The sequence below is a fragment of the Pogona vitticeps genome, chromosome 1, assembly GCF_051106095.1.
Source record: "Pogona vitticeps strain Pit_001003342236 chromosome 1, PviZW2.1, whole genome shotgun sequence".
NCBI classification, from domain to species: domain Eukaryota; kingdom Metazoa; phylum Chordata; class Lepidosauria; order Squamata; family Agamidae; genus Pogona; species Pogona vitticeps.
In genome coordinates, this window is record NC_135783.1 from 344,246,887 (window position 1) to 344,263,624 (window position 16,738).

A 16,738-nucleotide genomic window follows, 5' to 3' on the forward strand; every position below is an offset into this window, starting at 1 on the left:
TCTTGTTTTGTAGCATGTGGTGTGTTATGTGTCTTTGTCATCCGGTTGGTGGGTTAATATTCGAGCAATCCGGAGGGCATGCGTGAGCGAACATCCTGCGTCCTGTGAAGTCACTCGGCCTTTTTTAAAGCTGAGGGAAAAAGTGGGGCTTGTGTTCCTGTCATCTGTTTGTAATCAGAGCCTGGCCTCTGAGCCTGTTTGTACAGTTGCCGCATAGTTGTTTTAGGGTCATGCTGGAATTCGGTACGGAGATGGCAGCGGCTGCACCACGCCAGCTTTGATGTGTCAGATGTATCGGTCACTGAGGTGTTTACAGCTGTTGTGCCTCCTCTTGTAAAATCCACTTGCACAGCTGTTGGAGCTGTTGGCTCCCAACCTGATGAGCCACTTATTTTAAGTAAAATGACCTTTCCTTGTCTCCTCTTGCCTTCTGCTGACCCCACCTATTGCGATGAATCGTGGCGGAATACTCTTCCTTAATACTTGCCATATGTCATGTGCTTTTCTCTTTCCTTGCTGCTCTATGCCAGACTCTTAGCATGCTTAGAACAGTTTCCTGATCAGGTTAGGGGACCCAGCGTGGGGTGAGGGGGGTTGTAAAATAAAGACTCCTGTGACACATTCTTATAGCGTAAGGCGTTTCATGGACTCCAGCCCAATTTGTCAGATGCGGCGATGTATGCTGGAGGTCTTATCATACCATACATGGTATTCCTGACTGGAAGCATTCTCCATGATCAGACTCTTCCTTTCTTCTTTATATTTCTTTTCCCACCTTGGTGGTCTTCCACATTCTCTTCGTACATCTATGCCACCTGCCAGGCCATTCTAATCCAATACAAAGGCACCTATTTTGCTGCAGAGAGTCTGTCATCCATGTGATAGAAAATGTCCATCATCGCCATAAAATATTTATTTGTTTATTTATTTATTTAACCTTGTATGCTGCCCATTTAGACATAGTCTACTCTGGGCGGCTCACAAAACACAGAGTAAAAACAATATATAATGACAATTTGCAACATTTACACAATAGAAGATTGTTAGAAATAGAGGAAGAGAAGAGGTAAGTTAAGTAATGCCCGGAGGGAAGGCCTATCTATATAACCAGGTCTTGAGTTGTTTTTTAAAAATGCCCAGTGTGGGAGCCAAACAGATCTCAGGAGGGAGTTTGTTCCAGAGACTGGGAGCCACTGCCGAGAAGGCCCGGTGTCTTGTTTTTTCTTTCTGGGTCTCCCTGTTAAGCTCCTCAGTTGCCCCTCCTGGCTAGATCAGGTGATACAAGTAGATCTAGGTGGGAGGAGGCGTTCCACCAAGTACAGTGGTGCACCGCATAGCGACGTTAATCCGTTCCGGATTAATCGTCGCTATGCAGAAACATCGCAAAATGGAACTAAAAACCCCATAGGAACCCATTAAACATCGTTTAATGCATTTCGATGGGGCCCAAACTCACCGTTATGCGAAGTTCCTCCATAGTGCCAGCATTTTCGCGCCCTCGGTACGCGAGAAAACCACGTGAAAATGGTTGCGGTGGCCATTTTGGGCACCCGGCGGCCATTTTGGAACCGCCGATCAGCTGTTTTAGAAACATCGCAATGCGAAGATCGGTAAGCGAAACGCTTACCGATCATCGCAATGCAATGTTTTGCCCATTAAAACATCGCAATGCGATCGCATTAGCGATCTAACAAAATAGATCGCTATGCAGATTTGTCGTTAAATGGTGCGCTTGTTATGCGAGGCACCACTGTATTGAGGTCCTAAACCGTTTAGGGCTTTGTATGTGAAGATTAAAACTTTTAAATCAACACAGAATCAAATGGCCAGCCAGTGCAATGCGGCCAGAGTGGGAGTGATATGTTGATGTTTCCTAACCCCACCAAGAAGTCTGGCCACTGCATTCTGCACCATTTGGAGTTTTCACATGAATCTCAAAGGTAGCCCTACATAGACCCATTAGAGCCAGTAAACATCAAATACAAGCAGCAATAAAGGTATGAAAATGTATTTCCCCTTTAGTTTGCCTTTCCCAAACAGCCCTGTATTACCTGTTTCCACAGCTTCGAAATACAGTAATGGGCTAAAATCAACATTAACCAGGAGGAATGCATTTAATCTAAAAATAGTGGTCAAAATCCTATTGCACAAGTTATCCTTGTGGAAGGATAACATAGTTACTAGTGGGGGATGTTTCTCATTATTAAAGACTTCCTCTTTGGCAGCTTCCCACAGCTTCAATGAAACAGATTACTCATGAGTTAGCAAAGCCCCCCCCCCCGGATAGAAAGAGGTAGTACTTTAATTACTGAAAATCTCCTGCCAGTGACATCATCACTCCTTATGCAGGAATAGTATACGCAACAGGATTTTAGCCAGTATTTTGAAAGTAATGTTAGAAGAGTTCATTCAAAACTTGATTCTTCACATCTAGCAGTTAGCTTCTCCTCCTGTTAACGACTGTTTGTGTTAACACATTAAATTAACACATTTCTTCCCAGCTCTGCCTGTTTTCCTCTAATAGGTAAGATCCAGGAGCCAGTGTGGTATATTTGTTAGGGTGTTGAACTGAGATTTGGGAGATCCAGATTCAAGTCCCTACTCTGACACCATGCTTGCCTACCCGGCAGAGACGTTGTCATGCTGAAGCAGAGGGGAAGAGAACTATAGGTGCTGCCTCTTTGGAGAAAAGGCAACACATAAGTGTAAATAATTAATAAAACAATAGTAGCCATTCACTCTTGAAGCAGATAGCACGGCCATTTGCACAGGGCTTGGGTTCACGTGCCTTTCTTTATAGCTTGCTGCCAAGTAGTTTCATAAATAAAATAGAAGAGCCACCTCTTGGCTCAGAATAGGATGTACTTCGCATCCCGGGAGAGTCTGTGCAGGTCACCCCAAGGGCACTGGAACAGATTTGGAAGTAATACAGCCGTGTAAAAAGCTGGTATTATGGCCTTGTAAAAAGCTTTTGGAACTTGTTAAAAGGGAATGGGCTTGGAAGCTTTTTCACTTTTCCTTCAGCGCTCCATCTCCTAGCAAAGAAGGGGGGGAAGCCTGCTCTCCTTTGAGTCCGGTCCAGCCTCCCTCCTCCCGTGAAGGGCTCTCCGGGAAAGGGCGCAACTAGCTTTGCTGATAGCAGCAGATGAACTGCATTGTCACACAGCCCTGGCAGATGAAGCTCCAGAACACCCCACCCCCTGATTGCTCATAAAGGATGATGAGGCTGGCTCCTGGAATCCTGGCAGACGCAGCAGCTGTGTTGGTCTTCTACATATATGGGGCAGCTGCAGGGCCAGCTGTCGCTCGGTGCGAAGCTGTACTGCGAAAGATGCTGTAAATAGACCTGTGTGGGGTAATCCAATACCTGGCAGCCGCTGGCTTTTCACCGCAGGCTGTCTTCCAGGTTCCAGCTCTTTCCCTCCTTTCCAAAGCAGAGTGCTAAGCAGTTAGTAGACAGGGAGGAACAGGGGCTGACAAGAGAGCAGATTGGGAAGATTTGATACCTCGGCCTCTAGGGCGTTCCGTTCCCTGTCCTTGTGTAAGGTCTCTGTCGTGTTTTTGGTGCTTCAGAAGGAGTGCCCTTTGGGACTGATAGGGCCTGTTGGTTTTAAGCTGGAAAGGACCTGCCGGTGGAATTCTTTAGAGCAGGGAGGAAAGTGTGGTGCACACCTGATGACAACGTGCTTTCTAGCATCACCTATCCTTCACCTGGTGGTTTCTAGATGTATTGAACTACAGTCCCCATCATCCCCGATCAGCATGGCCTACAGCTGTGCTGGCTTGGAATAAATATATAGCACATCTGGAGGATGTTGCACTATAAAATTCAGGGTTATCATTTTATATTTGTTTTGACTGAATCAAGCAAATCCGTTACTGGAAACCTGTGACTGTTATAATGCCTTTGATTTTTGAGGATCTTTTTTTAAAAATACAGTATATACTCACTTTATTTTGCCTTTAGCACTATAGTGCTTTTTATTTGTTTTCTTTTTGACGTTTATACACAGTCTCTAGCTCGTTGCTCCCTAGGGCCTTGCGATATTTTTTCTCTACCAGTGTGACACGATCCGCTAGTGAGATATAAAGGTGGTCTGCAATGGGACATAAGGCTCTCCTAACATTGACCAGGAATTCACCCTCCTCAATCCATGTGCTCCTGGAGTTGTCATGTGTCAAGCAAGCCTGCCTGATACAGAATGTCTGTCTGCGACCTTTTCCCACAAAGGTTCTGACTTTGAATTGTGTTTTGTTTGTTCCCTTGATTACCAACTTACCATAACTGTTAAAAGTAATAATGAGTTGCTTACTGATATATAAATAGCCGTCTTGGAAAAAGCTGATGTTTTGTCTTTGTAGGATAGTTCATGAGTTCATAATAGAGTTTAAGATCACTGGGTTGTTGCTTTAAAATAACGGCACACAGTCTAATAGAAATAAAGGAAAAGGAAAAGGAAGCAGGGAAAAAAGAGGAAAATAAGCACATGAATGTATCAGTTGTTCTATAAGGGTACATAGTGGCTAGAATCCTGTTAGTGAGTTAAACTTGCAAAGGTGCAGTGGTGTAAAATGACAGCAACAAATTACAGCCAGTTAACAATTTGCTGTTAGTATTCGTCCTTATGTTGTAATCCCAAGAAGTGATGGACATCAGGAAGGTACAAGCAGCAATGTGTTAATTACCAGCAGTTAACCATAGAGGTTTATGCTATTACACCTGTGCCAGCATAATTAATCAGCAGGATTCTGGCCATGAACTCAAATGGCTGGGTGGAAAGTGGTGGAATGTTATATGGACGTTAACCTCAGAGGAACCAATGGAAGGACTCTGATTAACCCTGTATGGGAGGACAAAGGACAGCGGTTGAAGGGGCTAAGCATCAAAGTGGAATGTGGACAGCTTTCAGATCTGGCCAGTTGGGTCAAGAAGATCTTAGTTTGGAGGAGCCAAATTGACATTAGCTGTGGCCAGATTTTCCAGATTGAAAAGTAGCACACGGGCAGGCACAGAGGCTGGAAAGCTGGGATTTTCCTGTAGGTTTGGTCCCTATCCACCACTCCTAGTAGGAGCACCCAGTGTTAAAGCTTAACTCTTTCCTTAATTCTTGATCACTTGAATTCCTCCCAGCCACACCCTTGATATCCTGTTTCCCTGAAAATAAGACATTTTGCTCCAAAAATGCATTAGGGCTTATTTTCAGGGGATGTTTTATTTTATTTTTTCATGTACAACAATCTATGTTTATTCATATACAGTCATGTCATCTTCTGCTTACTGCACAGTGGTGGAGGGCAGGGTTTCACTTAACTACGGCTTATTTTGGGAGAAGGGCTTATATTATGAGCATTCTGAAAAATCATATTAGGGTTTATTTTCAGGTTTGGTCTTATTTTCGGGGAAAGAGGGTACATGGGAGAGAGACTTCTCTGCTGCTGCTTCCAGACTCTGGAACTCCCTCCCATGGGAGGCCAGACTGGCACTATCTTTGCTGTCCTTCTGCAAGCAGGCAAAGACCTTCCTCTTCAGGCAGGCTTTCCCTGAGTGACTAGCTATCTGAGAAGTTTTTTTAAATGGATTGTTGTGCTCTGTTGTTTTTAAATACGTTTTTGTTATTGCTTTTATTGATCATTTTTAATATAATATTTGTTTAATTCTTGTTTAATATTTATATACTTACTGTTTTTAGCTTTTAAATATTGTCTTCTTAATGATGTAAGCCACCTTGGGTCCTTTTAAGGAGAAAGGTGGAACAAAAAAAAATACTTTAAATAAATAAATAAATTGGGAGTCCCCATGTCCCTAATTAGGAGCAATCTGAAAGATTGCTTTTTTGATTTGTGGTTGCTGCTGTTTAAGCCCAATAGCTATCTACAAGACCAGCCATTCAAGGTCAACCAGTAATAGAGAGGAGCTTTCAGACCTCTAGTCAGTTGGGTTAAGATGCTGTCAGATGTCATTGTGGTGATCCACCCTTTTAAAACTTGGGTGCATTTCAGTGGTTTTATTATATCATGATGATAGGCTTGCTTTGTACATACTGTTTCCCACTCCACCCCCTCTACAGCTCCCAGTCTTTTTGAGTTCAAAAAAGGCAGACACGCCTGCCCAATATCAACTGTAAACCAAGTGTTGTGTGGTGAAGATTCAGGTTGCTTTGGTTTCTTGCCATGCCTCTTAGCCAAGATGGATGAGGCGCAAAAAAATTAATCCATAGGATGAAGATTCACTCAGATAAGAATCCCATGTTCATGCTTGTCTTGAATAGATTCAGTTTTAATGTCTTCCTAGAGTGCAGGACACATAACATGGGCCCAAGCTACAGGAAACTAGAATTAGGCTGAATATCAGGAAAAACATCTTAAGCACTAGAGTAGTACGACAATGGAACCAGTTATCTCAGGAGGTGATGAGTACTCCCAAGTGCTGGAGGCATTCAAGGAAAAATTGGACAACCGTCTGTCAGATCTGCTTTGATTTTTTTCATGTATAAGACTATACTTTTGTGTAAAATCTTTAGACTAAAAATTGAGGGTTGTCTTATACATGGAAGTAAGCTGAGGAGAGAACAAAAACAAGCATGGATCAAAGTGATCCTTCAGCGTTTGATCCCTTTCTCCCTACACTTGCAGCCAAAACTGTGCTCACGACCTGGGGTTCAATCCCAGGTAGCTGTCTCAAGGTTGACTCAGCCTTCCGAGGTCAGTAAAATGAGTACCCAGCTCGCTGGGGGGGGGGGGCAATGTGTAGCCTGCATAATTAACTTGTAAACCGCCCAAAGAGTGCTTAAAGTGCTATGGGGCGTATATAAGCAGCACGCTTTGCTTTTTTGCTTTTGCTTTAATTTTGAATTAGAAAAGGGGGGGATCTTATACATGGGGGCGTCTTATACATGGAAAAATACGGTAGATTCCTGTATTGAGCAGGGGGTTCAACTTGATGGCCTTTTAAGCCTCTTCCAACTCAATTGCTCTGTGGTTTTATGAGAGGGGAAATCCTTGATGGAAAACTCTGACATTGTCCTTTTTGCAGGTGCTGGAGGATAACGACTATGGCCGTGCTGTGGACTGGTGGGGCTTAGGCGTCGTCATGTATGAAATGATGTGTGGGCGGCTCCCTTTCTACAATTCAGACCACGAGAAGCTCTTTGAACTCATCCTCATGGAAGAGATTAGGTTTCCACGCACATTGTCACCTGAAGCCAAGTCCCTTCTGTCAGGCTTGCTGAAGAAGGACCCGAAGCAAAGGTGAGGCTTTGGGCTTTTTCAACGTAATAACTTCTTAGATGTTTTTTTAATGGGTCTTCTTGAAATTTTGGCACAGTCTTTCTTACACTTGGACTCCCGGACAGAATGGCCAGTTACTTTTTTTTTTAAAGCTCTGTCACTCTGAAAGACAGGAAGACGAGCTGGCTGGTGGATTCTTGGGGTTGTGGTCCAAATAAAGTAACTTCTCTATGCTCTGGAATAAACTGAGATCTGAACTTCATAGAGAAGGGACACCACCGGTACAGCCACCAGGACTAGAAACGGACAACTGCAATATTCGAGCCAGTGTGGTATCGTCACACAACTGGGTGCGGAGAAGCTCAAAACACATGAAGCATGCTGGGTGGCCTTGAATGGGTCACAAGGATCATCTGGGCATAACATTCCCTGTTTCGCCAATCACTGTTAAGCCCCTGTGGGCTGACAAATGTCAGGTCCACATATTCTTCTCACTGTTATCCAGGTTTGCGACAAGCCACAGTTTCCCATTTCGTCTGAGTCTTGTCTTTGTGAATCGTAAGGGGGGGAAAAAAGAGAAACTCTTCTGTATCAGACGGAAGGCACAGCCGCTCCAGCATCCGGTTCGTCCATTAGCAAGCTGTAATGCCTAAAGACCCACACCCAGCATGACAACATCGCCCTCCCTGTAAACAGGGGGTGGGTGATAGCAACCTGGCTGACATTCAGGTTTGCCAGCAGCCCACAGGAACTCCCTAGGAAGGAACTAAAGGGGGGGGGGGAGAGTAGAACAAATGAGATTATTCAAAGGAAAAGTCACTGATTCTTAACTCATTACTGCCTGTTGTTTTTGCTGTTCCTCCCTCAGCCACTAATCATTATGGCTGTTTGCAGAACAAAGCTTCAAAAGCACTGAATACCAAACATGGCTCTCAAATCATGACTAGGTGTGAAATGCAACCCAACACCGCTGTCTCTTTTATCTTAGAGTCCTATAGGAGTGTTTTGCTATGTAGTCACTGTAGTCGTACTCTTATGTCTGAAGAAATAGACTTGTTCCGCAAAAGCTCAGATTAAAATATAGCAGTTAGTCCTTAAATTGCTCCAATGTCTTTCTCTTCTTCTGCTGCTGCTGCTGCTTCTCCTCCTCCTTTTCCTTTTGCTTTTGTTTTATATTTCTGGTTGATCTTCTTGCACAGACTAATACAGAGATCACTTCTAAATCAATTTGCGGTTCTTGTTGCTGCTGCAAAGTTTGCTACAGTGGGTTTTTGTTAACTGAAAAAGTCCCCTTACGCCCTCTAGTGCAAAACTTCTTTAAAACTTTTTGGGGATGTTGAAGGGGGGAGTAGGAGTCTTGAGGAGGGGGAAATATAAAAATGTTCCTGGGAGGTTGCATGCTTTGTGCACCCTCTGAATCTGTCTATGCCCCGGAAGCATGTCTGCGACCAGGAACGTGGAGTAGTGCTGACAGAAGTGGAAGCCCAAAGATTTGAATGGCTAAGTGTCACCTATGCCTTAAAACAAATAAAGGTTCTTGCTCCCTTAAAATTAAATCTGGAGATGGAACTGCATTTCAGACCTGATGATTTGACTTCATTCCAAAGCTATGTTGTTCATTAATGATCATTTCAAATGGCAGCAGCCAAAAGCAGCTGCAGCGATGAAATATTTGGTATTTCCTGAACTTGGAACAGCAGGCAGGGTATTGGGGGACTGGAAGAGCCCACATCATCCCTGCCCATATGGCCTAGATCATGCCTTTCTGTATCACTCCTTAGCAATGTGTCATTTTTCAAACGGGCAAAAATTATGCAGGGCAGCACAGAGCTTAAGAACATTAAATAAATGCACAGTACTAAAGTGCTGGGGCCTTTTCTTCCAACAGGTTAGGTGGCGGATCAGAGGACGCCAAGGAGATTATGCAACACAGATTTTTTGCTGGCATTGTGTGGCAAGATGTATATGAAAAAAAGGTATTTATTGCTATGTCTTACATTTGTGCAAAAGAATTCAAAATGTTCTTCCTGTTGACACACTAGGCGTGCGTCTCACACAGTAGTGAATTTGGAAGTGGAGATGCTCCTCACAAGAGTCCCCACAGACTCTCCTTTTGCTAATAAGGAGAATCCAAAACGACAGGCAGCTGAATTGCTCCATGCCAACCAATAAAGAGCAGGTCTTTTGCAAAATGAATGACTCTTTATTGCCCACTCAAGACCTTGCCTTTCCGAAGTACTTTGTGTTACCACAGCAGTCGCTTGCAACAACATTCAGTTCCTGGGAAAATCCATTTCTCTCTGAGCTACTATGAAGGTTGCAGCTACACTCAGAAGGAACAGGGAAACGTGAGGAGGGTATAGCTGATGGTGTCATAGTCCTTACTCCTCAGAAAGCCCCGGGCTTTTGACCCTGCTAACTCTGCCTCCACTACACCACTGCTCTTACACACACCTATGTACACATCACAGAGCCGAAATGGTTGAGTAGCCATTTCTTCTTTGTAGGAACTGCAGTTATTTCTCTATTGGAGCCAGGGAGTAACTCGAAGTGAACAGGATTCTCAAAGCATAAGCAAGTTATAATGCACAAGATTCTTCAGCAGAAGCTAGGATAGCTGAATTGATAGACCTCTGCCGTGCAACTTGAACAGGGCAGGTTCCCCCTGGACTGAGCTCCAGATGGCTCTTTTGCACGGCCAGTAACGTTCTGCTTTGAAACACCACAGGAAGTCATAATACTTGCCAAGCAGACCTCGGCACAGATGGCAGCCTTGATGTCCTAATGGTCCCGATCCGTGTCGTAGCCAGTTACCGTGGATCACAGTATTCTAAAGTTCATTTCTATAGAGAGCCCTTCTGACTTCTTTTCTGCTTGGATGTCTCAAAACCCCTTTAAGCTTTTGCTCCCTTAGCTACCTCCTTTCACCAGTATTCAACAGCTGGACTGGAGGTTGGGAGAATACTGTATTACAGTCTCCTTGGTAGGTGGCCCAGCTAATATGTTCTAAGGCAGGAGATGCCTGAGATCGTCTGAACCACTTACTGCTGAGTTCAGGTAGCCCTACAACCACAGGAACAGCAATGAACAGGCACCCTTTGACTCATAAAATGTAGAATCTCCTCGGCACCCTGTTTTTTTCCCCCTTATCTTTTTGCTTTTTTCCTTTGGCCTAGTTTTGTGCACTTAAAATGCACTTTCAGCAAAAATTTTATCTAAGGGCTTCTTTGCTCACATACTGCTAGAGAGGTCTCATCTCTTGGGAACCCGGAGCAGAGAACATGAACAGAAGATACTGTTAAGACGTTGTGTTCGAATGAACATATGGAGCATCCCTGTATCCCACCAATAGAGTCTTTGAATCATGATGGCTTTCTGCTTCTCATACACACTAAGCAGCAGTAGCATCATTGGGTGGTTAAGGATTTTTTGGAGCCTCAGCTTCAGGATCTGGAAGGACAGCCTGAAGCTGAGGCTCCAATACTTTGGCCATCTCATGAGAAGAGAAGACTCCCTGGAAAAGACCCTGATGTTAGGAAAGTGTGAAGGCAAGAGGAGAAGGGGACGACAGAGGACGAGATGGTTGGACAGTGTCATCGAAACGACCAACATGAATTTGATCCAACTCCGGGAGGCAGTGGAAGACAGGAGGGCCTGGCGTGCTCTGGTCCATGGGGTCACGAAGAGTCGGACACGACTAAACGACTAAACAACAACAACAACAGTGAACCTATCATACACTAGAAGATCTTTGTTTTAAAACCTATCATACCAGTGTTGCTTTCTCCTGTGTCCATTCCCTGTCCTGTAGAAGCCATTGGAACCTGAAGGCATACCATGGGCCATAGTTCTGTTTCTTCCACCAGATCTTTGCCATTTTTTTCCACATTGCTCTCCGCTCTTCCTGCCCCTGATTTTCCCTTCCCTTTATTACCTTAGATCTTGGAAATGTAACTTTGATTTTCAGATCAATCCATTGATGTTTAATACCTTTAGTGAAATCTACAAAATTAATTTGTTACCACATTGTAAATGACAAAGCAGTAACTTCGAAAAAAGCAGTACCGTATTTTTCACTCCATAAGACGCACCAAATTTTTAGGAGAAGAAAACAGGAAAAAATAATCTGTTTTCTTGTCCTAAAATTGGTGAGCCTTATGGAAAGGTCCATCTTATAGAACACACCCTAGGACCCTTTGGAGGCTCACCCTGTCCCCCCCCAGGGTCAGAGGGAGCGAAATCGCCACCTTCTGGGACTCTTCTGAAGCTTCCTAAGCCTCAAAAGAGTCCCAGAAGGTGGCGATTCCGCCCCCTCTGTCCCGGTGGAGGGGGCAGGGTGAGCCTCCAAAGGGTCCTAGGGTGTGTTCCAGGACCCTTTAGAGACTTACCCTGCCCCCCAGGGATCAGAGGGGGCAAAATCACCAGCTTCTGGGACTCTTCTGAAGCTTCCCAAGCCTCAAAAGAGTCCCAGAAGGTGGCAGTTTCGCCCCCTCTGACCCCCTGGAACACACCCTAGGACCCTTTAGAGACTCACCCTCCCCCACCCCGAGGTCGGGGGGGGCGAAATCGCCAGCTTCTGGGAGTCTTCTGAAGCTCCCCAAGTGTCAAAAGACTCCCAGAAGCTGGCGATTTCACCCGAGCTGGCCCGGCGGGGGGGTGGGGAGAGCGTCGCAAGGGTCTGAGTGAGCCTTCCAGGACCCTTGCGACGCTCCCCCCACCTGGAAGCTGGCGATTTCGCCTGCGCTGGCCCCATGGGGGGTGGTGGGAGCGTCGCAAGGGTCCTGGAAGGCTCACCCGGACCCTTGCGACGCTCCCTCCCACGGGACCAGCGGGGACGAAATTGCTGCATTCTCTCCATAAGATGCATAGACTCCCCCCCCCACATTTTTGGGGGGGAAAGTGCATCTATGGAGCAAAAAATACGGTAAATTTTTTTGGAGGGGGGGATTTTTTTAAAGTTACTAAAACTGGCTAACTCCCATCGTTTTTTACCACTGAAAATCATAGGATTTAGGATTTCAATAGCGTAATTGTTGTAGAATGATTTAAAATGTTAACTTTTTAAATAGCTCTTTAAACTGTAACGAATGTGGAGTAACCAGTTAATTTTAACAAATTGTTTCCAAGCAGCATGCTTGCTATACAGTCCAGCTAGCTGGAATGTTCTACTGAACTGAAGGTAGGGGTAGCAACAGTTCATAAGGTCATGTGTTCCCTCCCCCCCCCCCGTTTCCTTTGGCTCTCCCACCACTGCTACCATGTGTTTCCCAGTATGGCTCTCTGCTGCCCTCTAAAGTCACCATCCACATATGATTATAAACCATCTGTGAGCTGATGGAGATAGATGTTTCAGCTCTGGTAAGGTTCGATCCAGAGGCCCTGATGTTGATGTCTTTGTTAACATTATAGTGAATTCTAAAGTCAGCAGGGCACTTTCCAAGTGTACTTTGGCATCCAGGCTGATTAAACTGTCAAACGAGAGGGCTGGTTGGAGTTGCATTTACCATCCCCTGTCATTATCTTTCTTTTCACCTCCTTTAAATCCTTAAACCGCTCCTGAGCATGTGCGTCTCCTCGCCAGCTTCTTAAGCCGAAAGAAGGAAGAGGGAAGAAAGGGGTAGGGGGAATGCTCAACAAGCCAAACCAAGCCCTATGAAAAATGGTTGAGGTAGCTGTGTACATTTGGCCTGGAGAAAGATAAGGCTGTGGGACAATCTGATAGCCATCTTCAAATAAGGTGGAAGATGGAGGAACCATCAAATAACAACAAAGGAGATTTCCCCTAAACATTAGGAAGAACATTTTGACAGTATGGGCTCTCTGACTGCCTCAGAGGGTGATCAACTCTAGTTCATTGGAGATTTTTAAGAAGAGGTTTAATGGCCACCTGTCAGAGTTACTTAGCTGTGGACTTCCTGTTTTGGCAGGGGATTGTACCCCATGGATTCCTTCTGTGTTGTGTCTGTGTGTAATTTTTCCGTGCCCCTCCCTCAAAAGTTCATTTCTTCTATATATTTGTTTCACTTCTAAATAAAAACTTTTCCCCTCGTTAGATAAGTCATTTCTCCTACTCATTATTCTAGCTGAAACTGGATTGTGGTTGTTCTGCATCCCAGTGTTGTAGAGTTTCATGAGGACCCTGTGTGTAGCTCTGTGGCAGGAAGCCCCACTGCGCTCTCTGGGATTTATTCCCAAGTAAGCATGTGGAGGGCAGCATCTTGAACCTTGAAACTGGTAGCAGCATCCTCTTGAGGAGGGGATTTGTAATGATTCACTACTTACTTGTGCAGTTGGTCTTAGTGATTGCACAAAGGGGGTATTCACCAACCCATATGCACAGGGAAACCCCATGGCTTTCGGTGGAGCAGTCTCCGGTGCACACTGTTGGGACTCTGAAATTCCGCAGAGTATGGTGCTCCACAGGATGCTGCTTTACCTACTGTTGTCCCACCTGGGCACTCTCCCATTGGGGTTTGGGCAGGCAGAGTTCAGCAGGCGAAAAACGCTTTGTAGTGCCACTGCATTACATATGCAGGGAAACTGCCTTCCTTGCAGGTGCCCTGGGGAGAGCGCCTTCAATTTCCCCCAGTAGAAGCCAGTCACCTCCCTTGCCGGTATCTCATGCACCGTATCAGCGTCACATTTTCAGCTCCCTTACCTTCATCATGCCATAGCTTTGCCATTAGGAATACAGACTTAGCGTCATTGGCTTTCAGACCCAGATTGGGAAGCGGCCCAGCATTTTTTATGAGTACAAAAAGTACATTCATTCTGCACAGACACGTTCAATCTGCAGACCCATAATGACAGATTAGAGTGGATGTGTTTCCTCCCAACTATAATTTACAAAGCTTGGTGGTAATCGATTTTGGACCTTCTCCTGTCTCTTTTTGCAATTCCAAGGCAAAGCTTGTCTCCCTTATAGCAAGGTGGGGAGCATTTGCTCTGCAGATGTTTTGCCGCTCAGTTTCCTGAAGCCCCATCCAGAGATGATGGGACTTGTAGTCCAAAACATCTGGAGAGTGAATGATTCCCTACCTCCGCTGTAAGTGACAACAAAAGGAGGCACAGAATCACTCTATGGGTCAGTCACATGTTTTGCGTTTCATTTCTGAGTATCCCAGTCTTTGGTCCCTTTTGCCTCATTTCTGCATCCACTTGCCCTCCCCCTCCCTTCCCCCCAAGCTACACAAAAATTTATATACATCCTTCCCTGCTCTTTTCACACCTCACCTATACATCCTGGCAAGTAATTCCAACATCAGGAAGAACCTGGAAGCTTCCGTTTATCTTATTTTATCTATATTTAAAATCAAAGCTGCTTTTGATCCAATAGATGATGCTTTTAAACTAATCTAAATGCTCCATTAACACTGATCTTAAGGAATTTTGCACAGTTTTAGACAGTGGTGAGTGAACTACCCAAGGCCATTAGGCACACTAGCTTGTTCCTGGCTCATCTGCTTTAGCCAGTGAACTTTGAGAAAACTAGTGGGGGATACATGGAGTTTGACCGTAATGAAGAAACCTAGAAAATTTAACAGAGGAAAGGGGAACTTCAAATCTTCTCTTTGAAACTGGGCCAGCAGAAGATACGAGAGGGATCAGCATGCAAGCCTGAGGCTCATTTGTGTGACATTAAACCATAGTTTGGTGTGTCTTACTTTAATCACATTAATGCTTCATATGCCCCAAACTGTAGACATCCTTGTAGAGTAGAGGATGACTGTTTTAGAAAACTGACCACATCAAAACATTCCCCCTGCTCTTGTTTCTCCTTTGTGTTGCTTCCCCTGAATCCCGCCTGTGTCCTGTTTCTCCTTGTCTCTGATCTCACTTTGGATCATAATTTTTAGAAAGATGCAAGCAACCTATTTCTGTATTAGTCAGCAGGCTGTTGCCAACCGGTCTTGGGCATCGTGAATGTGTCTGCTCTTTCGGCCTTGCCTTTTGAATCACCCACCCGTTTCCTCAGGCGATCATTTAAAAAGTCAATGACGAGGAGATCAAATGCCAGAGCTACCATTATGTTAAGTGGAAGCTTCAGAAATGAGCTAGCAATATATTTTTAAAAGGAGTATAAACCAAACCCCATGTTCAAGGAAGGTGAACTTTGATTCAGGAATGGGAGGCGAAAGAGTTACAGCAGTTCATTTGCAACCATCTACATTTATTCAGTCATCTTCTGGTTGCTGCACAAGGGTGGAGGGGTGGGATTTCACTTAACTGGGGCTTATTTTTGGGGAAGGGCATGTATTGCAAGCATCATGCAAAATCATACCAGGGCTTATTTTCAGGTTAGGTCTTATTTTTGGGGAAACAAGGTAAGAGGGGCTGTTCCTATAGCTAGATCTTGAAATTTCTGCAGATGTGGAGAATTCCATCGTTCAGTTTGCCACTGTTCTCTTTGAACCAGCAGCTTACAAAATCTCTCTGGTTTTCTGCTTCTGTTCTTTTCCCAGTTGGTACCTCCATTTAAACCACAGGTGACATCAGAAACAGATACACGCTATTTTGATGAAGAATTCACAGCACAGATGATCACAATCACCCCTCCTGACCAAGGTATAACCACTGTAGTTTTCCTTTCAGCGATTCACCTTGTTTGTCTGAATACAAGGGTTGCAGGTCAGCCTCAGCCCCCTTGGGAAACAGACAAAATCCGCTTCTTACAGGTTTATTGAAAGCAAGCTAGGGACCATGCTTGTAGTAGCATAAGGGTAGGGAATACAGTTTGTAACCTACATTAGCCCCACTTTCCACATTCAGTCCAGCACCCAAGATCTTCTTTGATTAAATAGGTGACGTGCTAGTCTTGGAAACAACAAAGAATTATGGTTCTCTTTCAGAATCAGGAACAGTCCAATTCCCGGGAGGATTTTGAAGAATCAGAAATGGATTTTTTTTAGAACCCAGAGAATATGACTGTGCCTGCTGAGTAGTGAGGGCACATGTTCACATAAGAGATTTTGATGTGCTTAGTATTCATTCCTTCTCCTTAGGCAATTGTTAGAATTGTGATATGTTGCCGAGTTCTGAATTTCTGATTAGAATCCCTCTTGCTGCTCAGCAGAAGTACAGGGATTCACGGAGCAGAGGAGCTTCGCATTCCCCAGAGTAGGCTCCTTTTTCCATCATCACGTGGCACTTATAGTCTCAATAACTCACTCAAGAGATATTTTGTAAGAGAAAGAATAAAAAGGTTTCATTTCTTACAATTGAACAGATCAAAGAGCAAACTGACAAACATGACTAGTTTCAGCAAAAGACTTCAACAGATTCTAGAAAGGGGGGGGGAAGAACACTCAGTAGAGAGGCGGGGCTCTCTTTGAATTCCGAGGCAGGAAAAAAAACGATTGGTTAGTGCTGGATAGACAGACAGCTGTCCCAGCCCAGAAAAGTCTCTCCCAGCCACACCTACTAGAGGCAGCACGTGAGGCTGTAAAAAAAAATAAATCATAGGGTGGGTGAGGAATTTCTCTGCACCCTTCCTAAACTATAAATCCAACAT

At 44.6% G+C, this 16,738-nt stretch overlaps 1 protein-coding gene across 3 annotated transcripts in view; it reads left to right on the top strand.

The window, feature by feature from the left end:
- AKT1 (AKT serine/threonine kinase 1) overlaps positions 1-16,738 on the top strand; it is a 139,936-nt gene that overhangs the window by 121,145 nt on the left and 2,053 nt on the right. For all 3 annotated transcript variants that reach the window (XM_072986752.2, XM_072986751.2, XM_072986750.2), the window contains exons 11-13: positions 7,034-7,248; positions 9,116-9,203; positions 15,690-15,792. In XM_072986752.2, coding sequence (XP_072842853.1) covers positions 7,034-7,248; positions 9,116-9,203; positions 15,690-15,792 — 406 coding nt within the window. The remainder of the gene's footprint in view (positions 1-7,033; positions 7,249-9,115; positions 9,204-15,689; positions 15,793-16,738) is intronic.